The following is a 20,170-nucleotide window of genomic DNA, read 5'->3' as shown; positions in this document are numbered from 1 at the left end:
TCAAAAAGTTATTGATGATTTAAAAAATTTGGCCATAATAGTAACGTCAACCAAGAAGTATAATTTCATGGCAGTCCAGTGAACAAAATGTCTCAAACTTGTATGGGGAAAATTATTAAACACGATAACTACTTAGTTTTCCCCTCAGATTTGCTGATACAGTGAAACCTAACAGAGCAAATGGTGGTGGCCCAATGATATACATGTTTTACATAACAGTAAAGAAAATGTGATGCCCTTCAGACTGCACTTACAAATGCATAAATGATTAAACCCTCTTGTTTTTACACAATCATGGCAAAAAAAATGCAATTGTTCTGACACAAATTCACTTAACTCAGAGCTGGCGCTTCTCACTGCATACTCTCTGTTTATATGAGAGTTTTTAACCCTTTTAGGCCACCGTACTTAGTTGTCTACAACTGGGGCTGAAGTTATCCAATGATGAAACCTAAGTGAAAAATCATTGACAAATTAAAGTACAAAAGGTCCCCTAATAGTCTATAAAATCCATCCATCCGTCTATTCTCCTGACAAGTGCCGCAGGGGTGCTGGAGCCTATCCCAGCTGTACAAGTACTCCATGTGTGATTATTCGTTTATGTTTGGTCAGTTAAATTGCCCAATGGTGGGTATGTGTTTATCTACATGTGATTGGCTAGCCATCAGTTCAGGGTGCACCCCATCTACATGGTCATCATGTTACTGATGTGTAGGCCACCAGATGGCAATGTTCCAACATGGATGCACTGAACTTGACTTTACGTATGTAATCTCATGAGCGCCTCCTCAACCACTGGGAGGAATTTCAAATTCACTCACCGTGCCTGTGGAAGAATCCCCTTCTGCCCCCGCCCTCCTAATTTGTCATTTTAGAGGACTGCAAGTTAAATGAGTGGTGAGCACATCTACCTCACAGTTCTGAGGTTGGGGGGTTCAAATTTGGGCTCCAGCCCTACTGTGTGGGGTTTGTATGTTCATGCTCATTAGATTCTCCGGTTTCCTCCATCATTCCAAAAACGTACACATTAGGTTGATTTAAGACTGGATTGCCCTTAGTCATTAAGGGTGAAAGTGGTCCGGAAATGCGACACGGTCAAAAAGAATAAAAAATCCGGTCCGAAAATATGATGGCAACTGTCAAAACCCCATGTTAAACAACCTGCCAGGCTGCCACCCAAGAAGAAGAAAACATCTAATAACGTCAGATTTACGTACACAACAAATCATCAAAAGCGGGGGGAGCGTGAAGCGGCGCGATTGCATATCACGTGGACGGGCGCGTGCGTCGGGCGGCGCAGAGGACGCGTTTGGAGACGCGGTGCGGTGCGGCGAAAATTCGCATATTCGCCAAAGTTAAACAATTTGAACTTTCTTCGCATTTCGCCTCGCGGACTGATAGGCTGAAATATGTGCCACATCGGCTTCGGGGATGGACTACGTCACATACTGCGTTTTGAATCTTGTCACCTGCGTGCAACACGGGCAGCCACTTCAAACCCCTGTAAAAAGATGTATCCCCTCCTGTGGGTACAACGCATGTTTTTCCAATAAATATAGAAAAACATACATGAAGGCTTTGTTTTGAAACATGAAAAAAGTATTTATCGCGGAGAAGCAAAAGAAAAGCAAGCACTTGCGCTGCATTCATGACCACACACGCAGTAGGAAATTTCAGATATACATAGAAAAAACTCAGAAGACTGAATATTACTGTTTTTCTGTTTTGTTCCAGATGTTAGAAGTTCAAGTAACTGTTTACAAGGAACCTTTTGGAAGAATCTCTACTTTTCTGTGCTAAAAGTTATAATATCCCACGGCAGGGGATGCAAAACGCTTCCCCCCGTTTTAGTGTGAACATAGCATAAAGTGCTTCTGAATTGTTCCAGTGTGCTTGTGTAGCATAATCCGTTTCCAACTGTATCTATTATTTAGTTATTCCGCGGAGTTCTGTCCACCGGCTCCGTTCCCTGTGTATCTGACGAGTCACGTCGATGTGTGCACGTCGGTATTTTGCACATCATAAAAATAAAAATAAAACATTCTGGCTGCACAGCGACCTTTATGTCAAGGAGGTCCGGCAAAAAATTCTAGCCACTTTCACCCCTGCCTTAGTGTGAATGACTGTTTGCCTGTATGGTGGATAATATACTACAAAAAAATCCAACCACCACCACCTTCTAAATTGGTTTCTATAAAAAGACCAAAATAAATCAGTTGAAAATCTTTTCTAACAATATAGTGTGACCCATGACCTGTACAACACAATAAAAATAAAAATAAAGTGTTGTCAACTTGTCAGCCCTCAGAACGTTTTCATGAACATAACTAATGTGAATGAAGCAAATCATAAGTGCACCAGGTGGCCAGTCAAATATTTGCTAAGCTGTGACATTGACATTGTTCTATGAGTTGTTCTGCCAAACTAGAAGCTGCGTTAATTTGGGAACAGATGAAGGTGCAGGTTTAGCCTCGGAGACACTGTGGGCTGGCACCAGTCCCAGCTGACATTCGGAAAGAGGATGGGTTCACCCTGGGACACCTTCGGGTGATTTACACAATTGGTCTCCAGTGAACTCGGATGTTCCGTCTGATGTCTGCGAGCCAATATACAGGTTCAGCTCTTCATTGCTAAAAATATTCTGCAGGTGTAGAAAACGTCTTAAGTTTATAACTCACGCTTGAAATAATGAAAGGAAGATCACTTAAAAGTCCTACAATGTCAACAGTTTATTAGTACTGGTTTTGTTTGATTTTTGTGTTTATTTCTAAACAACAGGTCATACGGAAAAATACATGAAGAAGTGCTCAGGTAACGACCAATCGTGGCTCACCTGTTTTCTGGGTTTGGTCATGTGATATTTGAAAGATGAGCCCTTATAAGCACGGTGATGTCTTTTTTAGTATGTCAAAATGGCCACCACCAGTGATGAATACATAGGGATGGATTTTGCTGCTTAATCCCCAAATGCAATATTAATCAGAATAATATTGCTTCAGACGAAGATAGACTACACAGATGTGTCTCTTGAATTTAACTCATTCGCTGCCATTGACGGCTATAGACGTCAAAAATTCATTTGAACTATTTCTATTTAACATTTTTTCCCACTTTTGTTAACAAAAGTATGAAAATCTAGATTTTATTTAGTGTACATTTAGAACATATATAACATTTGCAATCAATCGTCAGTTAGCTATTGAAGTCATGCGATTAATTACAATTAAAAACATTTAATCACCTGACACGATTAAAAAAAAAAGCTTATAAAAAATTAGGGGCGTCAAGCGATTAAATTTTCTTATTGTAATTAATTGCATGACTTCACTAGTTAACTCTAAATGTACAATAAAAAAAATTCTAGGTTTTCATACTCTTAACAAAAGTGGGGATTATTTTTTTTTTAAATAATAGAAATAGTTCAAATGAATGGCAGTGAATGAGTTAGATTGCAAACCAAAACATAATCCTTGAATCCAAAACGAATCATCTTTGGAAGTCCTTTGGTGATAACGGCTTAACGAGGTGGCCTCGCCTCGGGCCTCACTGGTTGTAAACCAGGTTTGCGGCATGCACAACAACACACAAGATAACCTCACTTTCAAAAACAAAGTTGTTAAATCTGACACGAGTCAGGTAGTGCAGCTTGAATGGCCAGTCTATGCCGCAGACAACACGTTTATTTGTGAAGTGAAACAAATTATGTAATTATATTTATATTATATATAATTATGTACTATAATTCCATCAATACAGCTAATCGCTAATCGTTGTCATCCCTGCAATCCGTCTTTTTCCATTCACATACGATAGAACATACACATGATTGTATCATACAATAGGCACTGGATCACTACTAAATAAATAGTGTAGCATTATTTTAGAAACATATCCACAGTCAGGATCTACTGTATTTATTTCCCATGATAGGAAACCTTCCTTGTCGGCATCATCTTGCAGCATGGTGAAAATCTTGCTTTGAACTCCCGAGAAGAGTATCCGTGTGTTGTCATTGTCATTTGCGGTCGGGTTCATGTACACGTTTTGCATCCTAACTTCCCAAGTCCTGAGTCCAAACTCTTACTGTGCCCTACTACAAGCATTGCAATTGTAATTCAGGTCAAAGTCACGAAAAGTGTTTTTCAAAGTGTGTGAGAGTTTTAGTTTTCTTTGATGTTTGCTTCAAATTCTTTCAGGATTTCAAAGTGGTCTAGCATGAAAGTGTGGATATTTTCCAGCTGTTTCTCCGTCTCATTGAGAGCCACCCCCTGCTTATCGCATACCTTCCCACCGATCATCTCATAGAGGCTGAGGATGGACATCTTGATCTGTGCCAGCAGGTTCAGTTTCCTCGATGCGGTCTCCTCGATGCGTTTCCACTCTTTGAACCAAAACTCCACTTTGATTTTGGATTCAAACAATTCCGGCATGAGCTTGGTGAGCTCCATGTCGAGCTCCTGTCTTTCCAACTCGTACTGTTTTTGCAAAGCGATCTGTGTTTTCCTCTGCTGGTTGGTCTGCTCGTAAGCTTCGCCCTCCCTCTGCGACAGCTGATCTTCCACACTGTGAAGACTCTCGATGTGATCCGTTAGAGCCTCCTCGTCTTCAAATGAAGTCATCTCAACCAGTTTCTGCATGAACTGCTGATAAATATTGTGCTGGTGCATCACATTCAGGCGCTCCTGTTTAATCTCCCTCAGCTCCGTGCATTCTACCATCAGATCCTTTATCCTGGCCTCCTTTTTAAGCGCCTCTTTCTCCTCATTGTCCGCTTTGTCTGAGGCTTGGTCAACAATTTCATCCGCAAGAAACGGAGCCCTGCTTAAGAAGAGCTCCTCAACTTCACCTATTTCCCGCCGCAACTCATTTTCTCGTGCTTTCAAACTCTCCAACTGCTCAAGGAGTTGCTCGGACTGCGCCTCAAGATCTTTCTCCTCCCGCCGTATCAAGATTTCAATATAAATGGCGTCCCATTTAGCCCAGTCTTTAGACTTTGCCTTCTGCCGAATCTGTTGAGTGTTTCCTTGAGCGGGCTTTGCTTTCACCTTGGCGGTCTTTTTGGACATTACACCTAATTAAGTGGATTACTGAGTACGCCACAATTATTGCGTATACGCCACCATAGTATGCTGTATCAGTTACTAAAGATAGGATCTACAGTGAATCAGAGATGTGAGACACATACCAATATGTCATCCCTTTTTTCCACGCTGATGTTTTGGTGCGTACGCACTATTTGGCACTCCTCTAAATAATCATACACACCTTATTACATCATAATTATGACTCAAAGAGGTGACATCATCACAGGCATTCATGGGGTTTACGCCAGCATTCACACAAGACACACAAAGTTTACACTCGACCAGGGGCGGCACTAGGTTACATGGAAAGGGGGTGGGGGGGTCCAACACAGCTGATATGTGATCAGCTCATCAGCAAGCTGATAACGATCCTGTTGATTAGAATCAGCTTGTGTTGGAAGAGGGAAACCTCGAAAACCTGCAGGCCCTCGAGGACCGAGTTCACCCGCCCCTGCCCTCGGAGACGCACAGATGGACAGATATAAAAGGAATACAATCAAAGTTAAAGTCATCGTTAGACTTGAAGTGTTATTTCCGTCAGTATTTTAATATGGTACACAAACACATATATATATATATATATATGTGTGTGTGTGTGTGTACACATTGTCTACAGTGTACGAAAAACTGCATTAAAAAAGGTAACTGTGTTGTCATAAAGTGAGTCTATCATTTTCAATTAATTAAGATACATTGAGTTAATTATTAACTGATCAACAGAGAGGCAAATGACATGAATTTGGCTCAAAGCACAGTAACTGTTTGCTCCCAAATACTTCTGAAGTCACATGTTACATTTCGGTCCATATGTGACTAGAAGGAAAATATTACTCAATGACTTCTAAATTAAATAAGAAAGTAATATTTAAGTATGATTTTTTTTTTTAGGTTAAAAACTATGCTTTTCACCATACCTATGATTGAGATCTTTCAAAGTTTTTAACCCCATTTTTTTCTTACACTGTATATTTTATTTCATAATTTTAGTAATCTCTAAAATTTAAACGTTGATTTCTGTACTTTGTAGGTGTTCTTTTGAGGGGGGGTTTCTTTAAAATATTGTACTTTTAGATATGTAAAGCAGACCGAGTTTCTTTGTGGACATGTGCCTTAAATTTGTTTTAAATATCTCCACTTTCTGTTCATTACTCTCAGGTTAAATTAAATGATGCACCTTGACTGACATGTTTCATATTCAGAATATTAAATCCATATTGAGTTTTATATGATTTTTAGACTCTCACTGTCAGCTTCACAATTTTTTTTTTCTTGTTAACTGAACTCGTTTACACTCACGTGTCCAGTAGGTATCGCTCCACACTTGCTTTCTCTACTCCTCGTGCTGCTTCCTACAATGGGTGGAGGATTAGTATCGTCAATGATATTGTTATCATCATCCACTGACGATAACCATAAGTGAATGATCTTTTTGCTTTAGTGTGAATTCAAGTATAAAGTTCCCTCTAAAAACCCGCTTCATCTGTATATCAGGCAGGAACTTCACATGCATTGTAGAGTAATTAGTAGACAATATAGCATGGGACTTTCTGTACCGTAATTGTTACTGTCAGCAGACAGTGATGAAGACTTACTTTCTTCTTCAGAAACTTCCTTCCTTATCTCCATCATGACTCCCTTTCTCGGCCGTGATAGTCAATGGACTCTATTACCGGCAGGTTAGGAGCAAGCAAACAAGCAGGAAAATTGATTTCTGATCATATAAGTAATTAATTACAGTTTATTTTCCTCAGTGCTGCTCATAGTTGGCATACAGTATTTATAATGTAACACTTGGCTGACAGAGGCATGTTCAACTGCAAGCATGGTCGCAATCGACGACGCAGTGAAAACATGGACTGGATTATTACTAATAAGGCCGTTTTCGACATGATTAAGTGGAATGGGTTGGATAATGACACGAGAAACGTGGACGAGCTTACACTTGGAAGTAAAGGGAAACCAACAGATTTATGATTATATTTACATAAATAATGAGGTTATGTGTCTGAATATTTAGTTAATTTCGCTTTCTGTATACGATACTGAAAAAATGAAATCAATGAATAATATTAATCGGCGAGAGCCGATTCAAGGTATTGGTATGGGGCCGAAAAAAAATTGCCACTGGCATTTTGATTTAGGCCCGCTGGCCTGGACTGGCCCGGCCCAACTCTTGACTAACATGTACTTCTGCCACCAATGTTTATTGATGTTTGCTATTTATATTAGAAATGGACTAACAGACTGGTCCCTCTAAATTGTGGGCCAGACTCTTGGGATAAAATGTAGGAAAATAATCATTAAAAAGCACTGCATTGCCCTAAAAGAGGCTGGCCCACCGGGCATCTGCCCTGTATACCAGATGGCAAGTCCAGCCCTGCTCTTGTGGCCATTTTATAATTAGAAAGTAGAAATTAGAAGAATAGAAAACTGCCATTAATGTCATGCAATTTTAAGGACAAATGTGGTATAGGGATGCATAGGCCTTTCTTTAAAATGATCTGTGTTTGTTTTTTGGGGGAAATTTTATGTATAAAAAGTACGAGTGGCATTGGTACATGGTATCAGTATCAGTGACTGCTCAAGGGTTGAGTACTCGTACTATCCAATATCTAATAGCTAATAATAATAATAATAATAATAATGCAATTAAGATAAAATTAATTGAATGTTTACCATTATATTGAGATCACTCAAATTCCTTTTTCAAAATCAAAACACTACAAAATCGCCATTTAAGCCTCATGCTTACACTTTGGCCAAGGCAACTCGATGGAACTCATTTTTTAAGTCATATTTCAGCACAGTTAGTTTTCATGTGACAATAAGTGAAAAGATCATCTCACTCTGTTTTCATTTTAAATGTTCATTGTGGTCTCAATTAATTTAATTCGGATAGCATTTTTTTGTAAAGTCCAAAAGTTAAATAAAAAGAAAGAAAGAAAGAAAGATCCATTTACTACCGCTTATCCAGGTCTGATCGCGGTAGCAGCTTTAGCAGGGAAGCCTAGACTTCCCTTTCCCCAGCCACTTCAACCAGCTCCTCCGGCGATATCCCGAGACGCTCCCAGGCCAGCCGAGAGACATAGTCTCTTCAGCGTGTCCTGGATCGTCCCCGACCCTCCCGCAGGTGGGACATGCCCGGAACACCTCTCCAGAGAGGCGTCCAAGAGGCATCCAAACCAGATGCCCGAGCCACCTCAATTGGCTCCTCTCTACGTGGAGGAGCAGCGGCTCTACTCCGAGTCCCTCCCTGATGATCTCTCTTCAAAAGATGCGACCGATAATACGACTACAAAGCCGATCATCGAACTGCGGCCTAGTGTGTCCTGGTGCCAACTGCACATATGGACACCCCTATGTTTGAACATGGTGTTCGTTATGGACAATCCGTGACAAGCAAAGAAGTCCAACAGAACACCATTCGGGTTCTGATCGGGGGGCCGTTCCTCCCAATCAAGCCCCTCCAGCTCTCAGCAAAACGAGCTCTCCAGCACACCCTCGAAGGACTCCAAAAAGGTTGGGGACTCTGAACTGCTGTTTAGTGCGTATGCACAAACAACAGTCAGGACCCGTCCTCCAACCCGAAGGAGGCTACCCTCTTGTCTACTGGGGTGAACCCCAACGTACAGGCATCAAGCTGGGGGGCAATAAGTATGCCCACACCTGCTCTGCGCTTCTCACCATCCGCAACTCCAGAGTGGAAGAGAGTCCAACCCCTCTCGAGAGGATTGGTACCAGAGCCCAAGCCATATGTTGGAGTCCGACTATATCTAGTCGGAATTTCTCTGCCTCATACACCAGCTCGGGCTCTTTTCCCGCCAGAGAGGTGTCCCAAGAGCTAGCTTCTGTAGCCAGATATTGGACCGGCAAAGTTCCCACCCAGCTCGCTAGGCACCCGACCCCTTTGGCTCCTCCTAAAGGTGGCGAGGGTTGCTTCTTCGGGCCATGCCCGGCCGGGCCCCATGGGTGAAGGCCCGGCCACCACACCCTCGCCTTTGAGCCCCGCCTCCAGGTCTGGTTCCAGAGGAGGGCCCCGGTGGCACGTGTCCGGGCAAGGGAATACTAAATCCAATATTCATACTCAGCATAAGAGGTCAGTGAGGACCTGTTTGCCATGGGTGACCCTGCCAGGGGAATAAAGCCCCAGACAACATAGCTCCTAGGATTATTGGGACACGCAAACCCCTCCACCACGATAAGGTGATGGCTCATGGAGGGGAATAAATAAATATTTTCAAAAGTAAAAAAACAATCATAATAAAGACAAGAAAAATATATTTAATTAATATCTCAACGTATCAAACAAACTCAGAATATTTTGTCTTTTTGTGTCATTTCCTGTGAAAACAACCAGTTGATCAAAGTATCCTAAAAACAGTATGCTCCTTTTGCAGTTAAAACAAAACCAGTTGAATGAGAAAATTTGCCACGTTATGAATCATTTGGGGCTCAACAGCTACAAAAAAACAAAAAAAAAACATTGGATTCTTCTACATTCAGCATCTACAATAGATGTTGGAAGAAGCGTTTCATTTCCATTAAGTGCACAATGGCCATGTTCAAGTACCATGTGAACTATCATTCGGCAATAAACAACATGTTTATACACTTTAATTTGTATGGACTGATTGATCATACAGTAAGGAAGTGAGGCAGAGAAAGTTTGGTCAATATGTTGAGTAAATATATTGAGTAGTAACAAGGCCATGTCAGTGCCACAGCGGAGGACTGTGTACAGTACTTGGTAGTTGGAAGTCCATTCATCCACCCATTTTCCAAGCTGCTTATCCTGTTCGGGATCATGGGTCAACTTGAGCCCAGCTGACTTTGGGCAAAAGTTAGTAGAAGTTCCACCCACTACCTGCACAAAAGTCAAGCGAGTGAACCGCTACCCCATCAGTGTCCGGTTGCAGTCTCATCTTCGTCTTGTGGGCGGTAACAGTCTCTCCTCCTCCTTTCTCTCTACCCGCTTTATCTTGTAATCCCACTTTGGGATTTGGAGCTGATTATAGTTTTTATTCCGCCTGAGCTTTTCTGGTTTAAAAGTGGGAGCTGGGGCCTTGCAGAGCCTGACTTTCGGTATCACAATGCCCGGTCGCACGCTGCTCCTCCTCAGCAAATGAAGCGGTAGGAGACTCGCTCGTCTTATGGCCATTGTGGATGCAGCGGCCATGTCCTCCAGCAGCTGAGGCTGGAGGCTGGCCCGCCGATCCCTGGCCTTGGGGATGAGGAGCACCCGTGAGTTCTGGAAAAATCTCTTGTAGTGGTTCAGCCTGTCGGGGCCGAGGTGTTTTAGCTCAGCCAACCGTTGCCTCCTGAGAATTTCCTGCACGGCGTAGCGTCGTTTGCCAACGCATGGCGGGCTTCCTGGGCACACGGTCCGGCAGGCTGAAGCAATAAATGGACTGCAGAGACCAGTAGTGATCCGGACCATGTGCTCTAGAACACCGTCATCCACAGGGTTCACCTTGTTGTTAAGGTAAAATCTGTAAGGGCAACAGGACAGAAGGTCGATGGTACGCTTCCAGCAGGACTTTGGCTCTTCAGCCTTGGCAACCAGATCCTACAGAAGACAAAGAATACAAAAAAAAAAACCTCTCGTTTCAAGGAAGAACTTAATTGTCTTCTTGGGAGATTAAAAAAAAAAAATGTAGGTCATGCTAGAAGGGACTTGCTAACCTGACATGGTTTTGCTTGCTGCTACCAGAAAGGGGTCCGATGATAAAATGTAACATTTTAAGATGCTTTTGATTAAAATAGTTAAATGTGACCTTATTCTGCCAAATGACCATTTTCAGTTCTTCTATCTCAGGGGCCTTCCATTTTTCCACTTGCTGTCGACTGAAAATTACATCACAGTGCCCAAGGGCTCACCTTGCCAACGTCATATAACCAAATCCAGAAAACAGGTGAGCCGTGATTGGTCGTTGTTACTTGCGCCCTTGGACACTGTGATGCCATTTTCCAAAATGGCCACCCCCTGAAATGAATAAAAGCAGGTGGATTTTTCTGCTTAATTCATATTCCACAAACAAAATATTAATCAAAATACTGTGTTTAGATTAGTGGGGGCACATTTTGCCTCTTGTTACATGTTGGACAATGCAACATGGTGGGGAGTAGCTAGCATTCCAGCGCCCAGAGTTGAATATCCTTTCATCTGACAAAAGAGCAGCTCAGACTCCATTTAAGCAGCAACGTAGCACTTCCGTATTCCGCGTTGATGTGCATTGTGCAGTTCAGAGTCAAGCTCTTCAAAGTTAATTTGCTGTAATTACTCAAAGCTACCAAACAAAGAATTATCGGGTACCGCAGCATAACTCTCAGACTAGACCTAAAAAGACTTTCAAGTTTTATGTCTTACTGTACCTCTGCGAGATTGAAATTACTGTAGGTTTGCTAACATTGGTTGATAGCTTAATTGTGTGCTTATGTTTGGGTGACCACTGATCAGACATCCCGTTTGGTTGGGACAGTCCCGTTTTTGAGCTTTGGGTCCCGCATCCCGACAGATTTTGCAAACCTCATTGTTTTGTCCCGCTAATACACAGGTCTCATATTTTGTCACGTGTATGCCAATCACAAAGTTGTCATAGCGATTCATACGATAAAATCCATAAAAGGGCTAAGTCAACCCCCCAAAATTGATTTTTGACAATAATATGTCCTATGCAGCCCCACTGGTCTAAATTAGGTATTCTGATTAATATTGTGTTATGCTACATTCAGACCGAACCGAAAAAATTGCGACGGTACGCTGGTCTCGCACGTGTTTGTTCTCAATGGAATTTGTTTCGCTCAGCGCCGCAACGGAGGAACAGGACAGCTTTCCGCTTCGGTAGGTGGTGCTAACTTTAGTGTAGCATTGCTAACTTGCTTCACACTTTGAGAATTAAATAAACAAACTCACCAGATAAGCCGACCTCTATGCTTCTTCCTCCAAGCAATCTTCTTTTTGGCCCGGTCCTGGTACACGTAGCTCGCCGTGTCGTACAGCTCCGGGTGTCTGCAAACCGCGATGATCAAGCTATCCTCCACTGCTATGCTACACGTTCTGCACACAACCACTTCCTGTGTTTTGCCTGCTGTGTGACGTATTTGGCGACGTGGACTCGACACCGATTGGCTATCGCTGACACGACGGCGTCAAAAATTAAATTCAGCCAAAGCCTGCGAAATGGGCGAAGTAGCGAAATGCTCACCGGAAACATCCCAAACGCGCCGCCCGGAGCACCATCGCCCTACAATGCAGTCACGACGCCGGAAACGCCTCCCCGCCTGTTGGTCTGAACGTAGTATTAGTGGAATATGAGTTAAGCAGAAAAATCCAGCCGTTTTTATCCATCCCAGGGGGGCAGCCATTTTGCCACTTGCTGTCAACTAAAGATGACATCAATGTTGCTCAGGTCTCAGGTAACAACCAATCACAGCACAGCTTCAGAAAACAGGTGATCTGTTATTGGCCTGAGCCATGAGTAACAGTGATGTGGCAAAATGGTCGCCCCCTGTGATGAATAAAAACGGCTGGATTTTGCTTCATAATTCCTATTCCACAAATGTAATTTTAGTCAGAATGTCATGCTTACACTAGTGAGGTCACATATAACATATTATTGTCAAGAAATGTTTAAGGTTAACTTCCTCTTTAAAAGGTAATTTAACTGTTAATTTCCTTCCTATTTACTTTTAAATTGATGTTTGTGTTCTCATTTACAGCCCCATCTAATCAGTAGCAGGTCGGACTTGTGTAGGAGTCATTGACCAGAACTAGGAGTACTTCCTGGTTTTATATATAAGAATCATGGGAAGGCTGAGCTTTTTAGCGGTATATTTCCAATGTTACAATGCATGACCAGCGCCAGGTAAATGGCACGGCCAGCTTCCAATAGCTGTCGGGACCGAGCAAAAAAGTTTGGATAATGGGGAGTGCGTTGAATGGCGCTGTTGAACAGTCAACCAAGACAGCATTTAATTTAGCATTAATGCGCATGTCGGCCATCTTGCGCAATGCGTGAATGTTGACAGCTCCTCACATTTGGCCATGTAACAACTAAACAACAATTCTCACCTCCAGCAAGGGCCACTCCAGGTTGAAGGAGTCACAGAACTGCTCGGCACACGGCTTCATCATCACCTGATACATCAGGTAAGCCGTCTCATAGCGACCAGTGAAGAGAGCCCACTCCCGTGGCGTCATCCGGCGGCCATTATCCCTGGCTTGCATGTCACCTCCTGGAAATAGTAACATCAACTTGTACACTAACGCTACCTGCATTGATTCTGCATGCATCTTCAAAAGAGGCATGTTGTGTTTACATTGCAGTAGTACTTGTAGTTTACCAGCCAGCATGAGCGCTCGACAAGTGTCGGCCCGACCCTGCATTGCAGCCTTCATTAAAGCTGTGAAACCGTGACAGTTCCTCCTCTCAAGGTCCAGCCCGGGGAAGTAGTTCAGCAGGTAGTGAGAGATGAACACGTGACCTGCACACAACAGAAACGTAGTATTTGGTGCTTGCTATGTCAGAGTACAAAATATTGAAATGGCGACAATCAAAAGTGTTGCCTTGTGACAATGACAGAGATGCTGCTGATGCTGCTTTCACTTAAGAGCACAATCAAAAGCGGAAAAGTGGAAGTCAACCTTAAACATTTCTTGACAATAATATGTTATATGTGACCTCACTAATCTAAACATGACATTCTGATTAATATTACATTTGTGGCATATGAGTTTATTGAGTTATGAAGCAGATTCCAGCCGTTTTTATCCATCTCAGGGGGCGGCCATTTTACCCCTTGCTGTCGACTGAAGATGACATCAATGTTTCTCAGGGCTCAGGCTACAACCAATCACAGCTCACCTGTTTTCTGAAGCTGAGCTGTGATTGGTTGTTACCCGAGACCTGAGCAACTGTGATGTCATCTTCAGTCAACATCAAGTGGCAAAATGGCATCTGCTTAACTCATATTCTACAAACACAACATTAACCAGAATACCATATTTAGACTAGGGAGGCTGGATAGAAGATATTAATTTCCCCCCAAAAATTCAGGGTTGACTTATCCTTTAAATAGAGCCTTTAGTTCTAAACCTATGTGGACACCTTTCATCATCTGTGATGAGCTTTAAAGAAACTTTTCTTTTTATTCCCAGCTCACCTGTGGTGTTGCTTTCCTTCGTCATGAATGGGGATCAATAACAGTTTTAATGAAGCAGAAAATGAGTATGTCGCAGACCCAAGTGAGCCATTCATCATTGTTAGCAGATGAGAGGCCAAGGCGCCATTCCTGTTACGCAGACTGCATCTTTATGGAATCTCTTGCTTTGGCAAATGTGACTATTGAAAATGCAAGCACCATACAGCATATCACGTCTCATTCTTAAAGACAAGCACGTTTGAAAGCCTCAGACTCAATCCTCTGCAATAAAGTGCTCTTCTTTAAATAATGCATGAGTAAAGGGAGGGAAATAGTCATGTCAGAGATGAATGCACATAAAAATTCCTTCATGGATTGAGAAAAGATGAAAGCATTCATCATGTTATTTTTAAATCCTTTAAAATTAGTATGAGCAGCATGTTTTTCCAATGATAAGTAACTTATTCAAAAGGTATGATTGATAATCTGCACAAAAGACATCTTGGACTATCAAACAGTAATAATCTACGCCTGTTAGTGCACTAAGAATGGCTTTTTTAAAGATATACTGTCTATCTACAGTTTGGACATTAACAGGACACTTAATTTCCAATTACCTAGGTAATTACCAACAGGATTTCTTGATTTGTCTTAATTTCCCTGCCCTCATTAAGTAACATTGGAAAGAACAATGGCTGCAGTGCATTCATCCCCTTAAATATACTACCCCCGAAAAAAGGGCGAGAGGAGGCTGGTTGGCCACGACGGGACTGGGCGAGAGGAGGCTGGTTGGCCGGGACGGAACGGGACTGGGCGAGAGGAGGCTGCTTGGGCATGACGGGACTGAGCGAGAGGAGGCTGGTTGGCCGGGACGGGACTGGGCAAGAGGAGGCTGGTTGGCCGGGACGGGACGGGACGGGACTGGGCGAGAGGAGGCTGGTTGGCCGTGACGGGACTGGGCGAGAGGAGGCTGGTTGGGCATGACGGGACTGAGCGAGAGGAGGTTGGTTGGCCGGGACGGGACGGGACTGGGCGAGAGGAGGCTGGTTGGCCGGGACGGGACGGGACTGGGCGGGAGGAGGCTGCTTGGGCATGACGGGACTGAGCGAGAGGAGGCTGGTTGGCCGGGACTGGGCGAGAGGAGGCTGGTTGGCCGGGACGGGACTGGGCAAGAGGAGGCTGGTTGGCCATGACGGGACGGGACTGGGCAAGAGGAGGCTGGTTGGCCGGGACGGGACGGGACTGGGCGAGAGGAGGCTGGTTGGCCGGGACGGGACTGGGCAAGAGGAGGCTGGTTGGCCATGACGGGACGGGACTGGGCGAGAGGAGGCTGGTTGGCCACGACGGGACTGGGCGAGAGGAGGCTGCTTGGGCATGACGGGACTGGGCGAGAGGAGGCTGGTTGGCCGGGACGGAACGGGACTGGGCGAGAGGAGGCTGCTTGGGCATGACGGGACTGAGCGAGAGGAGGCTGGTTGGCCGGGACGGGACTGGGCAAGAGGAGGCTGGTTGGCCGGGACGGGACGGGACGGGACTGGGCGAGAGGAGGCTGGTTGGCCGTGACGGGACTGGGCGGGAGGAGGCTGCTTGGGCATGACGGGACTGAGCGAGAGGAGGCTGGTTGGCCGGGACGGGACGGGACTGGGCGAGAGGAGGCTGGTTGGCCGGGACGGGACTGGGCAAGAGGAGGCTGGTTGGCCATGACGGGACGGGACTGGGCAAGAGGAGGCTGGTTGGCCGGGACGGGACGGGACTGGGCGAGAGGAGGCTGGTTGGCCGTGACGGGACTGGCTTGACTTGGCAGAACTTGGGAAGCTTGGCTGGACGTGGAGCACTTAACTGTGACCAGGACGATTAGACTGTGAAGACGTAGACAACTAGACTGAAACAAAGACGACTTAACTGTGACGAGGCTTAGCTTGACACGACTAGACGGGAACAATGATCCCACACCGACTGGACAAACACAACAGGCTAAATACACCAACACTAATGAGACACACCTGAGGAACACAATAGGAAGACGGCACCGATTGGTCAAACACACTAGGAAGGGAATAGGCACACAGGTGGACGTAATCAGACATAAGAGACTCAGAAACACAAGACAAACACCAATCACAGAAAGACACAACAAACACACCAAAATAAACAAAACCTTAACCCATACAAAATCGAAACGTGACAATTAGCATGTTAACAAAGGATTAAAAAAAAAAAAATGTGGTGCATGTTGGTGTTATTGATGACAATGATGATTATCTTAACCGTGATCATGAAGTGTTGTGTTTACCTGCTTGTGCTGCTGTAATAAGGGCAGTGTTCCCCTCATTATCCTGCCAGTTGACATCAATGTAAGGACACTGCGCAAGAGCGATGACCACGTCCACATAGCCATAGTAACACGCTACAATCAGTGCAGACTAAAACACAAAGATGAGTTTGGTTAAAATTAGACAAAATCTAGCCATTTTTATCCGTCTTAGAGGGCGGCCATTTTGCCACTTGTTGTCGACTGAAGATGTTGCTCAGGTAACAACCAATCACAGCGCAGCTTCAGAAAACAGGTGAGCTGTGATTGGACGTTGCCTGAGCAACAGTGATGTCATCCTCAGTCAACAGCAAGTGGCAAAATGGCCGCCCCTTGAGATGGATGAAAACGGCTGGATTTTGCTTCATAACTCATATTCCACGAATGAATATTAATCAGAACGTCATGTTTAGACTATAGTGGTCACATATAACATCTTATTGTCAAGAAATGTTTAAGGTTGATAAAAAGCACCTTATAGTAGAATATACAAGATCTGCCGATATATAGTAGCTATGACATTTTGAGGTTGCACACAGTGCTAAATAAATTAGCTTGTTCAGCGGCAAAAGAATGCCATCACCCAGCACAACAATGCATGCTCAGTGAACACCGTACATTTTTGTTTTAAGCTATTCTATTATTCTTGGCCTAAAAGTGTTTACATACAAATATTGACAATAAAGAACTTATACTGTAAATAGAATTGGGCCAAAGATACTCAGGTTGGGCACACTTTCTAATGCTATGATGACAAGGTCAGACAGGTTTTGTTTTGTTTTAATTCATTGATCTTTGCTCATTTGTAAGACTACACTTAGCTACAAGTAGACCAAAGGATCAACTCCATGGCAGTGAATATTAAAATGACATACATGATTAAAACTGTGTCATGTGATGTAAGACAAATAAAATAACATTTTTGTTGTTTTTGTTTTTCTTACTCGTCATATAGCAGGATGGCTTTATAGTACTAAAAAAAAAATGGGTTTGCATACAGCATGAAAGTTTGGCTGGATTTGGTGGAGGTCTAAAAAGCATGTGTGTCAGTCTCAGCAAATCTCACAAGACTTCAGTTTTGGTGACGTTAATATAAAAGAAAGGGAAGTTCCAGTATCAATAAGTAGTTTTAAAGAGGAAGTCAAAAACAACAAAAAAGTATTTACAATATTTTCTATGCAGCCCCACAAGTCTAAATTCGCTATTTTGATTAATCGTGTTTGTGGAATATGAGCTAACAGCAAAATCCCCCCCATTTTTATTCATCTGAGGGGGCAGCCATTTTGTCACTTGTTGTCAACTGAAAACGACATCACAGTTGCTCAGGGCTCAGGAAACGACCAATTACGGCTCACCTGTTTCCTGAAGCTGAACCTTGACCTGACACCTGAGCAACTGTGACGTCATTTTCAGTCGACAGGAAGTGGCAAAATGGCTACCTCGAGATGGACAAAAATGGCTGGATTTTGTTGCTTAACTCATATTCCACAGCCGCAATATTAATCAGAAAGCCGTGTTTAGAGTAGTGGAGGCACATACTTGCAGAACATATTGTCGTAATAAAAAATTGGGGGTTGACTTCCTATTTAAGATGACAAGAGAAGGGAGGAAGATTAAAGTTTGCATTATGCCTTTGTTAACCAATGACCATGAAAGATGACTGATTTTTAACCAAACCATCATAAAGTTTCATTAAGTGTTTTTAGTTCTACCGAACTTTTGTATATTTAAAGTAACAAACTACATTTGCTGATGCAATCATTTTCTTTCAAGCCATCAATTCTGAATGACATAATATTGTGCATAGTCGTTGTTTTCTTATTAATCCCAAATGTGTGAGCGATCTCGCAGCAATATCGGTGTGTTATCCTGTTCGCAGGGATCAGGTCGGTGACTTAGCAAGCCTGTTAACAGCTGAGCCCAATGCCAAGCTGCTTCTCAATGTGTCACTTCGCAGTGGACACTCCCCATCTGCTACTTGGGGGATTAACCTAATGCTCTGACCCACATGTCAATTGGATGCCATCATATTTCTGTATTGCAATGTCACCACACACAAACGAAAATCTCGACAGAACTTTTTGTTTAGGGCGCTCTTACTCTTCTGTTCCGGTCTGTCTCCTGCACTTCCTCCTCAGTCAGTCCTTGTCTGATCATGATCTTGACGATGATGGTGTTGTTATTGCAGCAGGCCTTAAAGAAGGATATTGGCTCTGGGCTCTCGCGATACGGCAAGCGTAGACCGTTAGCTCCCACGGAAGAGTCAAGCGGGTAGAAAGAATCGTCAGACACAATGCTCCTTATGTCTGAGTTATCCGAAAGAGCCTCGAAGTCCAATTCCTCAAACTCCTGGTAGATTTCGTCCTCATCCTCCCAGTAATTCCGACTGTAATCAGCTTCGGCCTCCTCATGTTCTCCCGATTCCTCACCATCTTCGCAGTCCTTGTCGACCTCGGTGAAGGACATGACAGGTGTGTCCATAGAAATTCTGCCTGGTCCCATTCGTCTGGCAACTCCATTCTCCTGAAGTTTTCCAGCTTCACCTTCTTTCTCTGTTATTAAAACCATTTAATCCTACCCTTCCCCCACCGACTTGTTTGAATTACAGTGGAATACCAGTACATCTCTACAATGACCTAGAGGCGATTCAAAAATATTCTCTTGAATACATTTTGGTGACCAGAAGTCATGATCAAGCCAATGCTCTTGCGAGTCGGTGTCTTTTAATATCCTCAAATTGAAATGGTGGTTCACAGTCGCTCCAGAGAGTTAAAAAATCCCAAAAGTCTCCCATGAATTCCTAAAGGTTGCTGTCCATGTCCACCTTGGAAAACACCAACCCGCACTGTTCTGTCACAGCATCAGATAGCATCCATGTATAAAATTATTTTCCAGCAGTCAGAAAACGTGACGCTGTCTCTTTGTAAATGCCGAACACAATCATCTTGGGAAGATATATTCAAAGTGGACGCCAACAGCTCTCCTTATGGAGAAACGCTGGACTTATTTTGAGAACAGTCAGCAGTGGGGAAGAGATTTCCTCCCCAACTGGTGCACAATAATCCCTTTAGTTGCTCCCTCACCCGCTTTAGCCCTTCACCCAGTCAGTTGGGGCTCTGCATGAAAAGTCGGATTCCGCCATCTAAGATGAGTATTGGCCAATTATTATTTCAATACCATACATAATTTTTCACCCTAGAGTAACAGTACAGCCCCCTGAACCCCCCCACCACCCCATTCTGAAATTTTTGTATGAAAGCAGCTACACTGAACACTGACTGTGGCTGTAAATTGGATTTTTCACCCATGTGACTTTACTTGAATGTTGGAAACAGTAGCACGGACACTTTATCAAAACAAACAAACACACGTATTGCATCCCAGATTACATTCAGGGGACAGTTTTACAACAGAGGGGAAAAAATGACAGCATTATTCTCTGCAGAGATTAGGGTGTGATGTTGGGGGAAATTATGACTTTTATAAATACCTTATTTAAAGTGAATATTCTCGTAATCTGTTCTTGGCTTCACTGAGTGACTGTGAAGAGGGGCAAAGGTAATTGGATTTGGCATAAATAGCACATCCTGGTTCCTGGAATAGGTTTGCTGCAGACAAGACACCAGTCATTTTA

The 20,170-nt window shown here is 43.5% G+C and overlaps 2 protein-coding genes across 2 annotated transcripts; both read right to left on the bottom strand.

Moving 5' to 3' along the window:
- Window positions 1–4,160: 4,160 nt before the first annotated feature.
- Window positions 4,161–5,066, bottom strand: LOC144043074 (coiled-coil domain-containing protein 42 like-2-like). Its single transcript, XM_077556314.1, has one exon. The coding sequence runs from the start codon at window positions 5,064–5,066 to the stop codon at window positions 4,161–4,163; it is 906 nt and encodes a 301-aa protein (XP_077412440.1).
- A 4,278-nt stretch (window positions 5,067–9,344) lies between these two features.
- Window positions 9,345–19,691, bottom strand: ankrd33bb (ankyrin repeat domain 33Bb). The gene is made up of 5 exons (XM_077556421.1): window positions 18,637–19,691; window positions 16,519–16,648; window positions 13,428–13,568; window positions 13,156–13,319; window positions 9,345–10,650 (listed from the first exon to the last, which is right to left on the bottom strand). Exons 1-5 carry the CDS (start codon window positions 19,102–19,104, stop codon window positions 10,003–10,005), a joined length of 1,551 nt encoding a protein of 516 aa, XP_077412547.1. The 5' UTR covers window positions 19,105–19,691; the 3' UTR covers window positions 9,345–10,002.
- Between the last annotated feature and the right edge of the window lie 479 nt (window positions 19,692–20,170).

This window comes from Vanacampus margaritifer, chromosome 2 (assembly GCF_051991255.1).
Source record: "Vanacampus margaritifer isolate UIUO_Vmar chromosome 2, RoL_Vmar_1.0, whole genome shotgun sequence".
Classification (NCBI taxonomy): domain Eukaryota; kingdom Metazoa; phylum Chordata; class Actinopteri; order Syngnathiformes; family Syngnathidae; genus Vanacampus; species Vanacampus margaritifer.
This window is presented reverse-complemented; position numbering and strand designations above follow the sequence as displayed.